At 35.3% G+C, this 22577-nt stretch overlaps 1 protein-coding gene and 1 long non-coding RNA gene across 2 annotated transcripts; one reads left to right on the top strand and one right to left on the bottom strand.

Annotated features, from left to right (window-relative positions):
• The first annotated feature begins 7202 nt into the window (after positions 1–7202).
• On the top strand, positions 7203–8368 carry LOC132604949 (uncharacterized). The gene is made up of 2 exons (XR_009568939.1): positions 7203–7643; positions 7764–8368. It is a non-coding gene; the product is annotated as an uncharacterized LOC132604949 (long non-coding RNA).
• A 9225-nt stretch (positions 8369–17593) lies between these two features.
• Positions 17594–21580, bottom strand: LOC132605760 (UV-B-induced protein At3g17800, chloroplastic-like). The gene is made up of 2 exons (XM_060318990.1): positions 20917–21580; positions 17594–18724 (listed from the first exon to the last, which is right to left on the bottom strand). The coding sequence occupies exons 1-2, from the start codon at positions 21330–21332 to the stop codon at positions 17938–17940; spliced, it is 1203 nt and encodes a 400-aa protein (XP_060174973.1). The 5' UTR covers positions 21333–21580; the 3' UTR covers positions 17594–17937.
• Between the last annotated feature and the right edge of the window lie 997 nt (positions 21581–22577).

Here is a 22577-nt window from a genome sequence, read left to right as displayed (position 1 = left end):
TCAAAATTTGGTAAAAAGGAAAATAGTTTCCTGTTAAACAAGTCTTCTCTTTTAAAAAATATTAATAAATTTGCCGATTTTATATTCGTAGCAAACATTAATATAATAAAATTTTAAATACGGAGCACAAACTACAATGTTATATTAATCGTGTTTTGAACATAATATATATATATATATATAATCACTATTCAAAGACAACTACATATATATAGATGCACTATAATCCGAAGTGTAAGGCCCGTGGGCAGCACGGGCATAGGTCTTCTAGTATATATATATATATATAGAGAGAGAGAGAGAGAGAATCAAGGGGTTTTTGTGGTCCCCATAAAAGTTTTTCATAAAATGTTAAACTTTTTAATTAATTACTTCTAGGTTATGATCTTATTTTTTTAAAGTTAAATTTATTTTTGTACTTATGGTCAATTTTTCAAAAGTTGTCGAACCTCCTATTGTATTTTTTTTTTTTTTTGGATTTTCTATCTGGTGCCCGGTAACTGCAGTGGAGCCCCATTAGTCTGGATTCGCCTCGCGTAGAACTTATTTGGGGGAAACGCTTTCTACTAAGAATTTTTTCATACCTAGGCACGAACCCGAAACCCCTAGTTAAGGGAGGAACAACCCATTGCACTTTATTTTCCTGTTACTTTCTTCTACTGATCTTCTATTAACCTAAAAAATAGTCATTTCTTCACTAGATTTTTGTTTCTTGTTGCTCTCTCGTTTTCTTCCTTTTCATTTGTTTCTTATTATAGATTTTTACATGTAGGCGAAATTTTAGAATTTCTGAAAATTCTTTTACTTACATATAGGAATTTCTTTTACTCAATATTTATACTTTAATGAGCTCATATAGTTTAAGAGATTTTTACTAAAATGATTTTCAGATAGTTTTATAAATTATTAAATGAGACCATATATTGTTGAAAATGGAGACAATGTTATCAGTCAAGATCGGGTTATCTTTAAAATCTCTTATTTGGTTAACTATAATTAATCTTTTAAACCCAAAAAATAAGTTTGAAGCAGGGCAGAGTTAGAGTGTTGGTTACAGGTTGGTCGAATTCAGTAGTGCTTTGGTTCAAATATCAGTATTTGTCTCTTCAAAGTTCATTAAATATGTATAGATTATTAATTTACAACTTAAAACTTCAAAAATTAGAATTTAAAACTCATAAACTTCAAATTTGGCTCCGCATCTGATTTGAAGTAAATAGTTTCATCCAAACAAAAGTTAAAATATTAAAGAAATGAAATGAAATGAAAGTTTTGCTTTTAGATATTGAAAATGTACTTATCTGAAATTTAATTATTACTAAATAAGTTAGAATTATTTAAATAAAATATCTACTTTAATATCTTTAGTTTCACGGGCCTCATGGAATATATATATATATATATATATATATATATATATATATATATATATATATATATATATATATAGGGGTGTTGTATATCAATTTTAGAAAGCATAACAAAATACCCTAATATACATACACAAATTGCAAGCTTGCCATCCAAGCAAAAAAGGAATGCTTAACTTGTGATATTACCCATTTCCTCAAAGAAACTAAAGGCTTTACATCCGGTTAAAAAAAAAGTTTCGACTTGTGATATTTAATTCTGATGCAAGGAAGCTGCATCCTATCCAAAAATAAAAAATAAATAAGGTCATTTAGCTCTTCCTGACATCTGATCAACTTTATGGAATAACATCTTTTCTTCAAGAGTAGTGGCCAATTTTACTTAGAAAATCTGCCACTTTGCTAGCTTTCCTATAGCAATGAGTAAATGCAACTTCAACATACTCAATCAAGTCATTAGTGTCTTCCACAATGGTCATCAAATTGAAGTCACGTGATGTGTCACGGGCCGAATCCTCCCTAAGCGGCAGCGGGACACAAATAGCCCGTGCGGCACCCGTAGTCCCACTTGACTACAAGCTAGCCTTTCTTTATCCCAGGCTTTCTTGGCACGACCTGAGGCCTATGATGAAGCTTGCCTCAGAGGCTTAGCTTTCCTTGTGCCGCCAGTTTGATGTCAAGGCTTCAGCCTTGTCTTGCTATGATATTCTTGTGGCGCATTTCATATGCTGGGTCTCCTCTATGCGCACCCCTTGGGTTGGCTACGGAGATGCATGTCCCTCGCCTGGCACTGAACGTCGCTCCTGCGTGCACAGTCCTATCCTCAAGCTTAACACTTGCCTTGTGTCCCACCCGAGTAGGGTAACTTCCAATCCTTGGCCTTCATCATATGCGGTCCTCTTTCATGTGCCTATGGTTGTCCCATGGCATTGGCAAACACAGCCCTCGCAATATACTTCTATCCTTCGTAGTGCAGCGTCACCCCACGACTGCACGTTTAGGCCAACAGACCCTTGCTTGCAAGGCTAAACCCAAGCCAAGCTTACAAGTCAATAAACGAGGCTCTTGAGTGGTGCCTCGAGTACTCAATCGGCACGGAGGTTTTGAACATCCATAAAGATAACCCACGGGCCATAATCAGTTCCTACGTCAAGCCTCCGGCACACGTTGTGCGGGCCCGGCGCCGTCCATAGAGTCCCCTAACTCGTATTGATACCTAGGGCACTCCTATGAGATGCCTAGGCAGGCCCTTGATGTCACGACCCGACTAGGGGCCATGACGGGTACCCGGGGCTGACCACCGAGCACCGCTCATACTACTATTCATTATACTCATCTTGCGTTCATTCATTATTCTCATGCTTCTATTCATAGGGAAACCATTTTCACTTTGAAACATAATCACCTTCATATGCATAAGCCCTTTGGCTATCAAAATAATACATATATACAAATGGGAAATCGTGAGACCATACTACCCACACATACGTATCTACGAGCCTCTACTAGAGTACTAGACATATGGACGGGACAGGGCCCCGTCGTGCCCAAAATATATGTACACAAAATATTAATCAATGGCACCTCCGGAACAATGGAGTGCTCTCAAAGTCTGCTGATAGCTCCTACGAATCTGGATCACCTCTCTGTCTACCTGTGGGCATGAACACAGCGTCTGAAGAACAAGGACGTCAGTACGAGCATTGTACTGAGTATGTAAGGCATGAATAAAATGAACATAATAGAGAAATCATAAGACATGAGATGAATATATAACCTTCTTAACTTTTAAGAGTAAACACATCATTTGTATATATATATATATATATATAACATATCTTATGTACTATCGTCATTTACCCGCGTTCGAGTAACGATCATACGCCGCCCACTAGTGGTGTCATGCCCGGCCCTCTAGGCTTGGTGTAATCATATGCAACCCGCCTTAGCGGTGACATGCCCGACCATCTAGGCTCGGTGTAATCGTATGCAGCCCGCCTTAGCGGTGACATGCCCGGCCATCTAGGCACGGTGTACTCGTATCATCATGAACTCACTATAACTCATCATCATCATACATTTGTCATAGAACATACTTTAGAGCTTAAAGACAGTCTATAACTATATCGGGGTGACATAAGGTCGAGAACCCCCGATCACATTATGGAGTGATCATATTCATCATATCTCACCTTGAAGGAACTAGCATTATGAGGTGAGTCAACAACAAGGAATAATAATAAGGAATTATATATGGATCATTAATTTCATAAGAATATCATTTCACAAGCTTTGGAATCTCTAGACTTAGACTCATCGTTATCGTTGTCATTTTCATAGCGTATCTGTTATCTTTATCTCATGAGCAGTTCTTAATAGTCATAGGCTTATAGTTTCCGGAATGTAAGAAAGTCATGGAAAAATAGAGTAAGTCATGTCATAGGAATCATGCATTAGAAAAAGAAGGGACTAGCCTCACATACCTTTTTGTTTAGCTACTCTATCGCTTGATCGTTCTCCTCCAATGTTCACGTTTCTACCTTCAAGAGAGTACGTATTAACATTAGCTAATCAATCACATGAACATGCTCAACTAAAGCTAGAATTTTCTTTGTTTCAACGACTTTCTCCATGTAATAAAACAACTCCCAAATAGCAATAGCAACTCCCATAATATCACAATCAATAGATTTCTCTAGCTAAACGTTGTTCACTTCTCAAATTCACTTTCAAAGTCATCCATAACCATGACTACAATACAACAACATATTCATTCTTCCCATAATATTTCCTCAACGTCATTAGCATCATTCATAACAAGATTATACTCATCTCATACTAAAAATCATGGCTCAATTCAACTTACTACTCAAAATACCATTATTTCCCTATTTGAGCTCATATTCTACTTTCTTCTCTAATCCAAGTCTTTCAACTACTCAATACTTTGAATAACATGAGATAGATGTAAAACTCACCTTTGATTATGTAGGAATGATCTTTGGATGAAGATACTTTTCTTGAGAAAACCCCCCAACTCCAATACCAAAGGATTTCTCGACCTCTACAAACCCTAGTGAGCTTCTTTGCACTTGATTCTCTTGATTCTTGGTGTTTGATCTTTGATTTCTCTTTTATTTGCTCTTGATTTTGGTCTTAGCTCATAAGAAGACTTGTCAAGAGAGTTTCTAGAGGTTTCTATGTCCAAAAATGGTGAAAATATGATTTTGGGTCGAATTTGGTCTATTTATAGTGGTCCAGAAAATTCTAGACCGACACAACATGCTGCGAGCTTTGCTAGACGCCTGTTGGGTCGCAAGTCTCGCAACATCACCAAAATTCACTGTCACACTTTGCTGCGCAACTGCGTGACTGCAAAGTGCGCTTTGCTGCTCGCATGTTGCGCCACAAATTGCGCCATAATGTGACATTTTACCAAGCTTTCACCGAAACTCAACTCCGATGATCCGACGAGTCTTAAACCTTCTCGAGGCTTACTAAACATGGTTTTACTCCATTATATACCCAAGATGGACATATCTATCCCCATGACCTCAAAAAATTTGTCCTACTTCCCAAGGCTAGGACAATTAGCATTCGGCAAAACTCAACGTATGAAAATGCGAGGTGTAACACTTGAGGTCCTCCCTCAAGGTTGCTCACTTAGTGCGACTGGCCGACAACACGCACGGGGGAGGCTGGCTGAGCTTTAGACACCTCTGCCCCCCTTATATATGCTTTAGAAAGAAAAACTCAAGTTTTAGCACTGGATATCCTTTTTCCAGAAAATCACACTTAGCTTTCTCACTCATCCGAACTCCAAACGAGGTGCCGTCTGTTCCTAACTCTTTCTCTTGACTTCCTTCACTCCTCCATGAAGTTTCATCTCATCCCCATCCTCGTGGAACGAGATATAGCCTTCAGAATCTTTATCACTGACACTGCTTCTTGGCTAAGTCAAGCCCTTAGGTAAACGATCTTCAAATGATGCCAAACTTGGTAAGCATATCCCTTAACATCCTAAGAAGGGTCCTCTCACCCTAAATCCCAAGATTCCATCCATATCTCGAAAACGCACAGGACTGACACTCAAGCTCGCACGTGGCCTCGTCCGTCGAGGGCCCATGGGCTCATCCTAAATCCTTGCTAAACTCCCTTGGCACTTTTAGAATATTCCATAGAGCATATTTAGATGCTCATTGACTCCCGCCCATCGGAGCCCCTTGTCAGTGCACGTCGCCTGCGCACGGCTGACACTGCCTGCGTGGCCGACACTGCCTGCACGCACGGCTGACACTGCCTGCGCGCGGCGGACACTCATATGCACACGTCCCCTGCACGACTGACACTTGTTTGGCCCTCCTGGGGCGCGGAGGGGTTATGGGCGCCAAGGCACAACGAAGGTAGCCCGTAACAGATGTTTTGCTTCTCAAAATTTTAGATACAACCAAAGAGTCCATCTCAATAGTACAATATTGGCAATGACCATATTGTCTTTAATCCATTGTCTTGCGAATTGTGCACCCAGGCCTCAACAACATTATGATCTTTACAATGCACAGGGACAACAAAAGCAAACAAAAAATCCCTTGCATTGTCCCTCGTAATCCCACTTATACCAGTTGTGCCAATATATTCAATAAAGCTCCCATCAGTACTAATTAATATCTCAATAAACCATTGCTTTAGGGAAGGAAATCAAGTCGCGGATATCTTGGCTAAGACTGGGGCTAACAGGGAGAATTTGTATATCTTCGATCCTGGTGATCTTCCTAAGGAGGCAATGGGGCACTTTAGACTGGATAAATGGCAAATGCCTTCTTTCAGACATAGAATTTTGAAGAACTCTTTTTATGCTCTTGCTGATTTGTAACTATTAAATAGTTATTCTGTTAAACTGTAGGAGCTTGCAACTTGGTGAAATTATTTTTGCTTATCGTATGGGCATGTCCATTCGGTATTTGGAGTGATGCGCAGCATTTATAAGTCCTTTATGTGTAACGTGGTTCGTTTTGGGGTGATATAAAAGGCACTGCCACCATACGGCAGGAAAATTTGAAAAGAAAAAAAACAGTACTAATTAATCTTTTACCTTCTCATATTTAGACCTTGTTACAAATTTAATAATTATTTGTGGCCTCAACTTCTCCACCATAACACACAGCTCATAAGTCATAAGTGAGAGATGTCAGAATTTGTAATCTTTAAATCTTGGGTATGCTTAATTATGACAGATCAGTTGTTGGGAAAGCAAAATAGATCTTTACACAAACAACCGATCGGATTGTTGTTTGCTTTTTCTAGTTAGTATATATAGATAAAAACACAATAATATATTCAGTATATATAGATAAATATACAATAATATACTCTTTTTATGCACTTTTTTTTTAACATTGTTTATTTTTTTAATATGGGATTCACTTTTTTTTAATATTGCTTGATTTTGTTAATATGAGGTCCACTTTTTTTTCCCCATGAGTTTGAATGTGGTGGGTTCTATTTTTTTTTTTTTTATTACTGGTTGGTGTTTAATATGGGGTCCACAATTTTTTTTTAATATGAGTTATTATTTAATATATATGGTCACAATTTTTTTTTTAATATGAGTTGTTACTTTTTTTTAATAATAAATAATATATGAGCCCACCATTTTTTTAATAATAAATAATATATGGGCCCACCATTTATTTAATATATATGAGTCCGGTTGGGCCCACAAACGAACGACGAAAGGGGAGCCCAACCGGCTCTTCTATATAGTGTAAATAGAAGAATTTGTTTCCTTTCCCCTTTGATTATTCTTGTTTTACTAATTCTTATTCTCTTATTTTGTTTTTTCTTCCATGAAAAAAAATGAAAAGAAATGAAAAGAGATTGCCTACTGAAAACATCTGCTATGTCTCCATAATTGAAGATAAGGGTAATAGAAGTGTCTTAAGTTCTTTCCCTTTCTAAGCATCTGTAGTCACAAAGTACTTCTATGTCTCCATCTTATGTTAGAGTTCAGCAAACATCTGCTTTTTCTATCTATTTGGCAGGATTGTGTTGGTGCGATTGATGGAGCATATATAGAAGGGGAGGTTCCAAGAGAGGTGCAACAGGCGTATCGTAATCGCAAAGGAAGAACATCACAAAATGTCTTATGTGCTTGTGATTTTGATATGCGATTTACCTTCTTTGCAGCCGGCTGGGAGGGCACGACACACAATAATAAAGTGCTTGAGAATGCAATTCTTGATCTAGCGGCACAATTCTCATTTCCTCCACATGGTATATAAATATAACCGTCAGATGCAGAAGACAATATTTTTCAAGAATCATATATCCTTGTTAAACTCTTCCTGCAAGTCTCTTTTGTAATTCTTCTCACTATGTTATTTTTGTTGATAGATAAATATTATGTTGTTGATGCTGGTCTTCGAAACACGAAAGGGTTTTAGCCTCCATACAAAGGACTGCGCTATCATTTACAGGATTACAGAGGGAGCGAAAGAGAGCCTCAGAACGCTAAAGAGTTATTTAACTTTAGGCACTAGTCTGTGCGCAATGTGATTGAACATACTTTTGGAGCTTGGAAAGTAGATTCAGAATACTGACACAAGACATGAACCATTATGACATTGATACACAGGTGACCATTGCCATAGCTTGTGCAGTGTTACAAAAGTTTTTGCAAGAATACCAAAGGAGTAATGAAATTTTTACGGAATATGAACATGATGACACAGTTGCTAATGATATTGACCAACAGCCGGCTCAAAGTAACAATGTTGGTTCATCTTCTAGGTCATCTGATCTATAAATGCATGCTCGGCGTGAAGAGATTGTTCCTACCATGTGGGAGGATTATATTAAAGAGAAGTTACATTACTATTCATGTTAAATTTTTCTTTTATTATTGAATTAAAATTTGATCAATGGATGTTGTATTTTTTAGAAAGGACTTCTAGTAGCGTATTAATTTTGTTATGAATTATGGCTTGTTCATTTCCTAAGATTGTATAAGAATTGAAAAAGTTTTAATAGTTTTCACAACTTGTGGGGTTTTTATGTCTATTAAAAAAAAATATAACTTAAAAAATTCAAATTGCACGTCCAAACATGATTTCAAATCATGATTTCATCTCATGGTTCCAAACGGCTCCTAAATAAAAATGACATTACGTACAGAAGTATTACATGAATAAATTGCTGAACAATAATCCTTATATCAGTCACCACTAGCTTACATCCCGATCAACCTATGCTAAGGGCAAAAAGCCAAAAAAGTGGGGAAAGCTTCTTTTCGTGCTGCTTATGTTATGAATTCTTTGAATGATCTGCTTAATTTAGCTACCAGTATTCCTCTACTTATTTTAAACATTATATATAGTTCCTCTTTTGCCACATGATAGACAGAATCAAAGACATTTTAAATATCTCAGCATCAACATTTTTGTCTTTTGCATAATTCCATGCCCATTCTAGTTCTTTTCCTAGGTATATTAGTTACTATTAATGGATCGTCACAATAATAACTCTCCCAGACTTGAGAAGGATTCCTACATTTTGAAGAATATGTGTGATATACTCTCATTCTGTTCTTCACACGTTGGACATACTTAGTTGGAAATCACTCCTCAATGTACTAGCGTGTCCTTGGTGTTCAAAGTGACGAGAGTTACTAATATCAGAATAAATAGCCATTTTTGGGAGTCTTGATTGTTGCACACTAAATTCCTCCAAGTTACCTTTGGGAACACTACTAGAAAAACAGGGATTAGCGACGGGCAAATTCTATAGCTAAACAGCAAAATCTATCGCTAATCCTATTTAGCGACGGATTATCATACTACGAGCAATTCAGTGATGGATTAGCTACGAAGTTCAATCCCAATTCCAGTTATTTTTTTGCAGTGGAAGGCCTCCCTTGACTTCTGATAGAACACCTTAGTTGATAGCTTCCTCAACTCTTTCAGTTTATACCTGGCTTGAGCATAACATTCCAAATATCATGCCTTTCACATATTATGCATATATCAGCCAATTTTTCCTTAAAAAGAACCAGCTAGCAACTAGTACTCTCTTCAACAGTTCTTATCCCAGCCAACCAATATCATTTAGAAAATATTCAAAATCTCTTACTTCTGCTTCCTGAACCATACTCTCATTCATCCTGTCTTCTAAACATAACATAGAACTAAAATCCCCCTTAATCAACCAAGGATAAAAGGGCAGCCCAGTGCACTAAGCTCCCGCTATGTGCAGGGTCCGGGGAAGGGCCGGACCACAAGGGTCTATCAACCGAGGATCTTTAACATTATTATCAATTTTTTCTAGCTCATCCTAAAGACTCCCCTTATATGCAATTGTATGAAGTCTGTAGAATGTTTTTTTTACCATAAATTCATATTCTCTAGCAGGCATCTTAATACAACATTGAAAGAACCAACCAACTATTTATATCCATCACGGTCATATGTGCAACATCAGGATCCCATATTAGTCAAATTCTCCCTCTACTATTTAGTTTGTAATTAGTAAACTATTGCCAACCTGAAACTACTTTCTGTAGAATCTAATGAGCATTATATTCACTGACATTGTTATGTTCTATAACAACAATCACTTTTATTCTTTCCTTTTTACAAACAACCTCAACTCCTTTCGCTTGTACACTTTAATTAACTCTCTTACATTTCAAGTAATTAGCATAAAATATGAGAGGCATGATAATTTGGTACATGTGGCGGATCCAGGATTTTTATTCAGGGTGTTCGGAAAAAAGAAGAAGCTAAATATACACTGTAATTTTTTGCTGAGGGTGTTCAAAAGTTAATATATGCACATAAATACAGAAAATTTACCCTATATATACACTGTAATTTTTTGCCGAAGGTGTTCGGGTGAACACCCTCGGCTCTTGGTGCATCCGCCCCTTACATTAACCACATTCATTCACTTTAGCAGGACTAGTAATTACTTGTTATATATCCTGATCTTCCGGAGGGCTAAAGCCATTTATAGTATCAAGTTTAGGATTGCTTATGGTAAATATCAAAGTATTTTTATTTCCCTTTATTAGCCTTTTGCCAAGCACCTCCTACTTGCACCTGCGTATACCTTGATCACATGGCCGTCACAATTCTTGTAGCAGATTGGTTGTTATATATCGTGACGGAATTGTTATGGAATCATCTGTCACAATTCTTGTCTTTTCTCATAGAAGCCACTACTTCATTCTTCCCCCAAGATGAACAAGTTGCTGTGTGGAGCATGAATAACACTGCTAAAAAATTTCTATTCTCCCGTTGAATTTCCAACTGAAAAATATTCAGTGGCTATTTCCCACTGAATGTCGGTGGAAAAACCTAAATAGTACTTAGTGTTTTCACAAAGAAAAATTAGAAAGTTTCCCAGTGTTTCAATGGAACTTGTTTCCACACGCGTTTTCCTAGTGAGCTGATTCGGTGGAATGAGGTGGGAAATTATGTTTTATAGCACAAATTTACCGCTGAATGTCGGTGAAAAAAACCTCTGTTTCTAGTAGTGATATAAGGTGGATTTTTCCGTGGATCCTTGCCATCCTTTCCCGAGTTCTCAAATATTTGCTTTTGTCTCAGTTTATTCTATTACTAGTTAATTTGTCCGCGCTTCGTGTGGTCGTGAAAAAAAAATCAAAATATGACTAAAAAATTGCTGCTATAAATTTTATAGTGTAAATGATTTTTTACAAAGTACTAATAATACACGTAGCCTAAAGATAGAAATACAACTCACAAAGTCAGGTCTAGAGATAACTCATGTAGTAAACAGAGAAAAAATTATGCATCATTTGTTTTCTACATTCATAGATTGAACACCGCATACAACAACAATTTAGCAACATTGAACACAATTGATAAAAAGAAAACCCATATTTAGAATAAAAATTCATAAGTTTAAAACTAATGGTAACACCTTTAATGTATATTCTTGCCACTAAAAACTCTCACCAAACAAACATATAAATTCTCGAATATTTTATCACTGATGGATATAGGTCACAAAAACCTATTTATTGCATAATAACACAACTTCTAAAATGAAAAGAAAAGATAGAAATCAAACATTTGATTGTATCAAAAGTAAAGAAGAGATCAAAAGAATGAAATTCAAATAGAACCTAAGAAAGCAAGTGAATGTACAAAGTAATCTAAAAGTTTAAATAACTATGTCCGATTGATGATAAAAAAAAGCGAGAGTTCGATCCTACGCTTTGCTAAATTCTTTGGTAAAAGTGTGAAGGATATAATGCTTAATATCATCATTACAACAACTCAGAAGACTTCAATTGCTTGACACTCAAAAGCCTAGGCTCTTTAATATTACTTCCTTAAACAATCTGATCAATAGTCAATAGCCTCTGGTTTATTCCCTCATCCGTTTGTATGTACTTCTAATTTCCTCAGCTTAAATGTTAAAGCTTTTGGAGCTTCCCTACTATCCCAACTATGATCCTATACAGGTAAGAGAAAAGAAAAAGAACCAACTTTTTAATAGGAAAAGATGAATCAGTAATTTTTTTTGCAAATGATGGATAAAAGAAAACTAACTTACCTTTTAATGGAGCAATAAATGTAGATAATTATAGACTTATTGCTAGAGTGATTTTAATTTCAGCAAATATTTTGAGGGAAATTGAAGAGAAAAATGTCAAAAAAGATAAATAGCAGTAGAGACTATAGAGAGGTGCCACATCACCTTGTTATGCCTAACTTTATATTATACTAGTGTACATGCCCGCGCTTTGCGCGGTCATAAAAGAAAAATCAAAGCATAACTGAATTTAAAGACCGTAGGGATGATTTTTTCCTCCAAAAATATGGAAAATGAAAAGTTGCCACAACCATCCTTGAGACTGCTTCTTTTATTAAAGTGTGAAAATTATGTTAATTTTTTGTTGTTGGTAATTAAACGTTTTTATTACCAAGTGTCAAAAATTAAAGCTCAAGAGAAAGGGAAAAACTGTCAAAACCTTTTGGCCAACAGGCCCTAACTACTACATTACTCAACGGTAGAAGATCATATTTTGTAATGTCTTTGCTAACTTTGTCTTCATATTTGCTCTGCAAAATATCTCCCATATTACCAGCCTTGTGATCATGGCTGGCCTTCTCTGCTTGATCTGAAAGGTTTAATAATTCCTTTATTGTCATATGTTCTAAATAGTCCATGCAGTGACATCGTGTAGATTTCGGCATTTGTGAACTTCCCATTGCAGTTAGCACATGTCTTTTTAGACCTTTTATATATATCGTTACATCACTCTAATAGGCGATGGTAATCATAGCTAAACCCCAACTCAAAGAATGCACAATGTGCAAGAAACAGAAAGATGCTAAGAGCCCGTTTGGATTGGCTTATAGCTTAAAGCTGTTTGCAGCTTATAAGCTGAAAAAAATAAGTTGGGGTAATCCAACTTATTTTTTTTGGCTTATAAGCTGTTTTCAGCTTATAAGCTGCTTTAGATAAACTAAGTTAAATGGGTCCAATTATTTTTTTGAGCTTATTTTAAGCATAAAATGACTTTAAGCTGGCCAGCCAAACACTCAAAAAAGCTGAAAACAGCTTATAAGCCAACTTATAAGCCAATCCAAACGGGCTCTAATAGCATTAAGAGCAGGAATATCAAATACACGAAAAATTAGGTTTTATACAAAAAAGATATGGACAAGCTCAGAGAGAACCTTGAGGAAAGTCAGGGAAAAATAAAGGACCGAGAAGAGGAGAAAGCAGCGAGAGGCATCATTGATTTTCACAACGTACAGGCAAATTTAAATCATCAATCGAAGGTTTAAAAATATCAGCTCAATTAAAGCGCACACACATACAAAAAAAAAAAAAAAAAGTGAAAGCAGGAATAGGAAGGCATTCATGTGTTGTTGTTGAAGTGCAACGATTAGGAGTATGGATGAAAATTTTAACTTCTAATTAGAGCAGATTTAACCCAGTAAAATCCGGCTCTTTCCTTGCTGAAAACCTGATGCAGCCTCAACCAAAATAAAGATAGAACTTACAACTGGCGATATTGGATAGACTTTGTAAGTAGGCGAAACCATCATCAATAAAAAGAAAAATAATGACCAAGGACTCAAATTAATATATTAATGAAATTGTTATATTAATAGGAACTTTAGTATTTAATTTACTAAAGGCTTCCGTCATATCATTTTCAAAAGATTTGCACAACGGCAGAATGCAAACTGATACTACTCAAAAGAAAATTATGAAGCTTTCCCACAGTAAAATTCATAGTACATCTTAAAATGCAGCATTAAAAGAGGTGTCGAGAAAACACGGACAGATTCAAAAAGATTTGATCCGAAGAGAAGGGGAGCAGCAAGGTGCATCATTGTTTATATTTCCATGAGGAAAACAGAAAATACAGAAAATAGAGTGTTGTGAGGGAGAGTGCCTAAGCACCCATGGACCTTGAGAGTTCAAGAAATCCATAGGCCTCACCTTTTTAGCCTGATCCAAGTCTTACGGTTAATAGAGACGTACTCAGAAAATATCACTACTTCATGATCATTTTTCAAACTGCTACAAATTAGTCCATTGTTTGCAAGATTTCACCGTTAATATCCATCTATCAAAAGGAGTTTGAGGATTTAATTTTTTAAGGTAATGAAGTTCATTCTATGAGATTTGCTGAACCAAAGTAAACATATGACTCTGGAAAAAAAGAGCTCATAAAACATAAGCACTTCTCATTAAAATAAAATAAAAATGTAGATCTTGTCTCTAATATTTTTTTATTTTATTATTATTATTATATTAAGAGAGTTTAACATGTTTGATATAATCAATCATTAAACAAATTTAAGATATCTGGAGACAAAATGAAAATGGCAACTTATTAAACTTGTAAAACAAAATTCAGAGGAAGAAAATGAGAAATGCAGTCCTAATAGTTATAAAACTTCGAAGTGTACCTAAAGTTCGCTACTTGTATATATTTGAATCATAGATGTAGTTGCAAAAGAGTAAAAATAAATGTTAAGAGGAAGAAAATGAGAAATTTCAGTCCTAACAAATTGGAGCATCCTAACAAATAGGATTTGTCCAATAACGGTTTGAAGGAGAGCATGGTTCAACATCTGCTAGCTATTACTGGTCGGGAAAAGAACATGACGCAGCATGTGTATAAAATCAGTAATAACACCTTAAAACAGGGCAATTATGCTGCAGAATTTGATATAAAGAGAAAAGGCAGATTTTCAAAATCAATAACTGTGGAAAGTCATAAGGATGCATTTTTCTTTACTAATGTGCAAAGAACAATCTATCCAACACCGAAAAGTCTCATGAAAATCTTTAAGTGAACGAAAGTAGTCTTAGAAAATCTACATGGAAATAATTGATGCGGCAGAAGTAAAAAAAAAATTAAAAAAAATTGGTCGAGAATGGAAAGCAGCATACCGGGCGGCCTGGAGGGATTTCAAATGTCTATGCGAATTGATGTTGGCAAGAACAGGGAGATAGGAAGAAGAACAGGAGATCCACAGTGAAAGAAGGGAGATTTGGGAAAGGGCACTTTTTTACCGTCGCTACTTTAGCGGCAAAATGGGCAAATCGGTGTGTTAGTTTGTTAACCTAATGGTTTATCCAGGGAAAAATGGAAATTAATTGTCAAAATTATGTAAAAAAGATAAATAGGATTTCTGAATTTTAGTCGCGCCACATCATCGGGCTTTTGCCTACTTTTATATATATATATATATATATATATATATATATATATGTATGATATATGATATATCATATGACATGATATAAATATAGATTAGTTCTATTGTTCCCAATCCGCTTGTGTTTCAGGAAATTAAGCCGAAGTCAATCCATTCAACAATGTCCCCTCGAGACATTTTGTGTTAGATTTTGTCAACACCTTCTCACCAGCAATCCTTCAATGCAGATACCCTTTTTTACTCTCAACCCTTGCTGAGAAGAGAAAATGCTTAAAGTTCTATATATTCTTTTTTGGGAAAAGGGTCAAATATACCCCTTTCGTTAGTCGTACATAAATATACCCCTTCTGTTAAGAAAGTACACAAATGTACCCCTTAGTTGACAGAATCCCTAATTCCACCATTAATTATCCGATTTAACTTAAAAATACCCATGCCTGGCCCGCCCCGACCCGCAAATTAAATTCTTTCCATCCAAATATACTCACCACCACTACAACTGATCCAACACAACCACTACCACCACAACCAGTAAATTCTTCATAACCATCCTTAACCATGTCCTCGAACATCACTGAACAAAACAAATTAAAAAGATCATTCGATCTCAATAAATACATTAAATCCTTAATACAATATTGAATATCATATGTGAAATACCATAGAAAGCATGATTGTCATAAGTCAAATATGATTATTATAATATTTCACACTTTATAAAATACTTAGGTATCCAACAGAAAGCTTTGGCTTGGAGCAAACTGAGATAAAAATTTTCAAGTAGCATTGTATCACATATCCAAGTAGCTAGCAACATTAAAATTAATAAAAATGAAAGCTTTAGGCTCAAAAGGCTAGAAAATCCCTACCACAAGCCTCTTTTCTAAACAGCGGTCCTCTAATCTAAAATTAAAAACTAAAAATCAACAATCTCTTGAAGTTTTAGGCACAAAATAATTGGGGTTGTGGTTAAGGATGATTATGAAGAATTTACTGGTTGTGGTGGTGGAAGTGGTGGTGGTGGTTGTGTTGGGTCGGTTGTAGTGGTGGTGGGTATATTTGGGTGGAAAGAATTTAATTTGCGAGTTGGACATGAGTTTTTTAAAGTTAAATCGGGTAATTAATGGTGGAATTGAAGATTCTATCGAATGAGGGGTATATTTGTGTACTTTCTTAACAGAAGGGGTATATTTATCTACTTTTACTAACGAAAGAGGTATATTTATCTACTTTGATTAACGAAGAGTGTATTTAACTATTAAACTAAAGTAGAGGGGTATATTTGACCCTTTTCCTTCTTTCTTTAATCAATTCGTTATTTCTGCGAGCTTTTGATTTGTGATTGCTTCTCATTCATCTCAGGATTACTAGATGCTTCAGGTTTAATTTCAACCCTCTACTTTTATAGCACACCTCTCGTTCAAACACCCCATCATTAGAATTTTGTACTTGAAGAAGTTGTGGCAGTGGTTTAGTGACATCCATCTAAACTAGCAAACGAGCATATGAAGTTCATTTAATTTAGTAGTGCACTCATCACTAAACAGTAGGATTTTATCCAAACCACTCCTAGTTCTACTTAAAGAAACCACACTCCAATAGTTTAGAGGGAGATTTGGTCCTCAATACATCTTTTTTAAAATTGAACCCCCCTCCCGCCCAAAGCTTTGATAATAACATGTTGTTATTGATGGCATATCCAAAATAAAGTGCTTCATCCCTATGCTCAGTGCTTCTAGGATTGACCACAAAATAGCCATCGTTGTGGCAGAAAATTCTCGGCATGGCAATGAAGTTCCGTTGGGAAGAAATGAACCTCTCACGTTGTCTACTACTAATTTATTTCTAGCAAATGGAACTTTCTCCTGAGCTGCGGAACCAACAAGTCGATTAGAGCGTCAAATCAGCAACTTTTAAACGAATTTTCAAGTTGATGAAATTGGTCAAGTGGTCTCCGTTGGAGATGAGATTACACGTGTTTATGATTGAAAGAGATTTAAGCTGTGGGAAGGACGATGTACCATGATACTTTCTCTTTTCTCAATCTTCGCAGGCTTGATTCTTCTTCGATATCCATATAGTTTTTATATGCTTACTTATGTTGTAAAAAGCATAAGAAATAGCGGATATATCCGTCACTGATAAGTTCCAGTCATTAAAAAGAAATAACCCCATATCAATCTTCAAGAACAAAAGAAGCTAGAAAATATGTTAGTTCCCTCATCGATATTTATTCCTCAGTTCTGTCTTTTCTTTGTCTTGATAAAAGATAGGAGAAAGAATTTTCAATCATATATAGTTGGAACTTTGGTAGCCGTTATCAATAATCGATCAAATATATCTCAATCTCAAATAAGTTGAGCTCGACTAAATTAAGAGATTCACTAAATACCATGTAGACTAATTAGTGCAATCTTAACTGGTTAGAATCACCTTACTGTAAGTTGTGTTTGTGCTAAAAACACTTGAAAATATAGAACAAGGAATCTACCGTACTATTTGCCAATAGAGGTCAAGATATCCTGCTTTTACCACTTGTAATTAGTCCAAAATATTGCAAGTTCTATACATCTCATTATTTATATACGAGGACATAATATTCTATACAACTCCAAATCTTCTAATATTGATACACCAGATAGGAAAATCCTTTATACATCAAGTAAATACTGTAACCTCAAGGCTCTTTCTTTCAAGGGGACACAGAAGCCCGGTGTGTTATCAGAATACACAATTTTCCACTTACATGGTGAAAGTCAAGAGTGGACTTCCTCGTTATATCCGAGTGAATGAGATCAAGGCTCCGATGTGATCGTGCTTCGTTTGATTGAAAACGCCTTTTTCTGGTGTTGTTAGTTCTCCTTGAGTCGATAAAAGGCCCTAACATAATCTTCTGCATCCCAAAGGAAAGACCCAAAAGCAACAGCCTCTAACGCAAACCTCTTCATACTCGCCAACGACGTTAAAACTACTTCGTCACAATCATCGCCAAAAAGCGCAGCACACTGCTTCTCAATCAGATTCATCGTCTCTTTGAATTTCGGTTTTGTGCACATCTGCACTGTTTCATGGTCAAGACTCATAACATAAGACATAAGATTTTCTTTGTTCTCCTGCTCGATAACTGACACTGGACCGCCTGATGTCGATCCTGCATCACTCACATGACCGAAGAGAACGCTCTTTTGTTTCAACGGCCATGACCTTGAAAATAAGAGGTTGCTAGATGTAGTAATACTATCAAGATCCGAGTTGATATGATCAAAACTCTGTTCCAAATCGTACCTCAATGAGGCCGACTTCAAAAAGTATCCAAAACGAATCGAAGCAGCATAGACTACACGGATACGGAGCAACTCGGCTTGAGTAAGGGCCCATTTATCTTTTACGTTCAGCTTGTCTTCCCATCCTACAATGGCTGAAAGATGAAACTTCACAATTTCCAGTATGCCAGAGCTATAGATAGACTCAAGTTCCCAGTCCTTACAGGGCCATATCTCGAGCCTGCCATTGTACATGCATTTGGAGAGCTTAGGAACCAAGTGCACTCCAATTTTGGAGAACTTGTAAACTATTAACATGTACATAACTTCCTCAACAGCATTTCGACATTCCAGCTCTCTCAGCTCAGAAATTCTCCTGGCATTTCATTATTTATTCAAAATTTTCATAAACCACAGAAGTATCAAGGAATCAAACAAGAAGTGTTCAAACAATTAATCCTACCATCATAATGCAGAAACCAGCATTCATTTATCAACAATTTGATAATTAGTCCGATGATTACGCACCTAAACATAACTTTGGCATTTTAATCCACACAATAATTGGTTCCTACTAAGTTAAGGCTGCAATATCGTTCTTCGTTTTCTCCTTTAGTCAGAGGCTATTATCAAAGACAGTTTTGTGTATACATATAGAGCAAGTTCAGCTTCCTTACAACGCCACAAGAAAATGTAATATTGCAGTAAATATACTCTTCTCTAATGTTTTTGTCTTAAAGTAGAGGGGTTTTGCGAAGTGAAGTTAACATTACCTTTTCAAGAATTACATAAATTAACTTATGTCATCATTGGTAACATCTATTCAAGTTTCAGCGAGTCCCTCCTGCGAAATGCAAGAACAATATTTCTGGGACATACAACAAATCACAATTTCCTCTATCTCAATTTACGTGACATAATTAGTGTTACTATCAAAAAGTGATAAGTCAATGTTTGCTGATGCTACCTCTGCTCCAGCAACTATTGTCAAAGTCTAACCAGTAATATCCTCTTTGTACATCGGAAAAAAACAGATGAATCATCTTCAGCAACACCGAATAAAACAAAGATTTGGAGAACAAACTCCACCCTTACTCAAGTACCACAAAATTCACACACAAAGATAAAGAAACTTCTTAACTCCAAGCACCTATATATAACTGGACTAGTGAATACACTACACACCAAAATTCGTGCGGAAAAAACATATTAAGTCCTTCACCACATCAATAAACTTTAAAAATGCAATTCTATCAATACCTTTTACACTATCAGTATGCGTTATTTTTTTAGGTTAGTAATCTCACTTGTTAAGAGATGACCTGATATAAGTTAAACTCAACAAGAGTAAGGTTAAGTTGACCTGCAACAACAGATTATTCTACATACTAAGCCTCAAAGGTGACCTGTAATTATAGTAATAACCTGCTATGACCTGTTAAATTACACTTGTTGTCAAAGTACATAACTTAAAACTCTGATGACAGGACATGATCACAACCTGTGACTTAAGAGAGTAGGGTTAGTAATCCCACTTATCATGGACAGTTACTTGAAATTATCTCTTAAGTCACCTGATAGTATAAAAACTCTTTTAAACTATCAGGGGTCGTTTGGTTCAAAAAAAAGTTATCCCAGGATTCCTTATCCTGGGATTAGTTATCCCACCCTCCAAACACTACAATCCGAGATAGTTAATCCTGGGAGTAGTTATACCGTGATTTTATCCCAACCAAATGTGGGATAAAGACATCTCAAATTTAATCCTAGAATTATATATTCCTTATCCCTAGTACCAAATGAGCCCTTAGTGTCTGTAAGTCAAACTCGACAAGAGTAAGTTAAGTTGACCTACAACAACCAGCAAATTCTATATAGTATATATTAAGCCTCACACGGTAACCTAAAAAAATTGATAGAGCAATAACCTACTATTGGCTTGTTAAACTGCAACTATTTTCAGTGTATATAGCATAAACTCACATAAGTAAGGTTAAGCTGACCTACAACAACAGGTAATTCTACGTATTAAGTCTCACATGGTAAGCTATAAAACAAGCAATGACAACATATGACCTGTTAAATTGCAACTGCTATCAGTGACAGTTACTTAAAATATGTGGACAGTCTATAAGTCAACAAGAGTTAGTTAAGTTGACCTACAATAACAGCCAATTTTACAAGGTACTACTCCGTCCCAAATTGCCATGTTCCGTTTTTCAAGAGTGAAACTATTTGAACTTTGACCAACATTACAAAATATATTTTTTCATTAAATTGACATGAGAAAAGCGGTAACGTGTAGTACTTTTCGTATTGTTTTAAAATATCAAAATCTTAATCGTAATAAAACAGTTTATCCAATCCAATTTAGTTTCAAAAATTAGTTAGTTGAATCTCGAGAAACGAAACATGATAAGTAATTTAGGACAAAGGAAGCAATCTATAAAATTTTATAGAGCAATAAAATACTATGACTTGTTATATTGCAACAATTATCGGTGTATATAACTTAAACTCTTACGATGATTCTTTGACGCAACACAGGAAAAGACGTGCAACACGTACCTGTGAAGAACAGCTTCATCAGAGCACAAGCTGAGATTCATTCGATTAAAGGTATCATCCCTCATATAACTCATCTTCATCAATTCTTGCTCCGCAACCTCGTGAAACCACTCTATTTCATTCTGTAACGTGCTACTCAACAACTTCCCAACAGGTGTACATGGCACTAATGGTGCAGTTAATCCACTAAACTCACAATCATCACTACTCCTATTACTACTACTACTACTACTATTATTATTGTTATTAGTACTAGCCACTATGACCAATGTTTTTTTACTCTGTAACTTGGACAGAGTACTCTGTAATGGAGAAAATAGTATTGATGATGGTGTTGATATTGAAAGGGTTTTTTTTAATTGATGAGGTGGAAATTTGGATAGTGAAATCTTGGTGTATGACGAGATACAGTCCATTATTAATTCAAGAAGAAACTGTTGTGGAAAGAAAGAACTGATTAGAGGAGTAATTGGTGAAGGAATTTTGTGTTTTATCTAGCTATGAGAAACACAAGAAACAGAGAGAATTTATTATTACTATGATGGTTTTCAAGATTGTATTTTGGTGAAATTTTGTAGTAGTGTTATGATGATCGAAAGCTTAAATAACATGTACTGACTCCTAATCCGTTTGATTGAAGGATTAGTTGTAGAGTCCTAATCCATCTCAATCATGAAACCTTTTGACGATGATTATTATTTTATTATTATTAGTACCAAACAAAGTACTCCTCTGTCGCAATTATAATGGTCTGGTGTCATATTTTCAAAATTTTTACCCTAAATTCGGATATAAAAATCTTCAAATTTTTTAAATAAAATTTTCATATTTAAAACTATGTGAAAAATTACTATAAATTATAATGATTAACAATCTAAAATATTTAATATATACTCCTTCCATTCACTTTTACTTGTCCACTATTCTTAAAATAGATTTTTATTTTTACTTATTATTTTCATATATTAAGATAAGACAATATTTTTTTCTTTTTATTATGGTATTTATTACTCACTTCAAATTATTTTTTAAATCTAATAAAAATATGCATCAATTAATAAATTATGTACTTCATTTATTATTACTTAAACAATGTAAAAAATTTAAAGTGAATAAATAAAAATGAACGGAGAGAGTATATAAAAAAATTACGATTAATTTTTTAAAATTAATTCTATTTGAAAGGTGCCACGGAGAGTAATGATAAATAATGTGTGGGCCACACTATTGAATTTAATGGAAAATTTAACATTCTTTTCACTTTGAAAGTTAAAGTTTGGCGAGACAAGTGGTCGGGTTTAACGTTTTAGTGTGACGCATATTGGGAATTGGGAGGAGGTGGCAGATGTAAGTAGGGACAACTAAATCGAAATACAAATAGGATAAGGATTGTGAGTAGTTATGAGCTAAACATTATCTCCATATAACAATATCTTTATAATAGCTAAATTTTTTTAGAATTGATTTTTCATATTATATTTATTTCTCTATAACAATAACATCCAACTTTATAACAATACGTTCTTTGTAAAATTACCCCCATATAACAACAATCTTCTTTTTTTGGTAAATAATAAGTAATCATCTTTATAAAATTGGAGTACTTATGATTACCGATAACAAGTATAGAGATTTTGATCAAATATTTGATCCTTTCATAC

The sequence above is a fragment of the Lycium barbarum genome, chromosome 8 (assembly GCF_019175385.1).
Source record: "Lycium barbarum isolate Lr01 chromosome 8, ASM1917538v2, whole genome shotgun sequence".
In the NCBI taxonomy this organism is placed as follows: Eukaryota; Viridiplantae; Streptophyta; class Magnoliopsida; order Solanales; family Solanaceae; genus Lycium; species Lycium barbarum.
The sequence above is the reverse complement of the archived record's forward strand: the minus strand, read 5'-3'. Positions and strand labels throughout refer to the sequence as shown.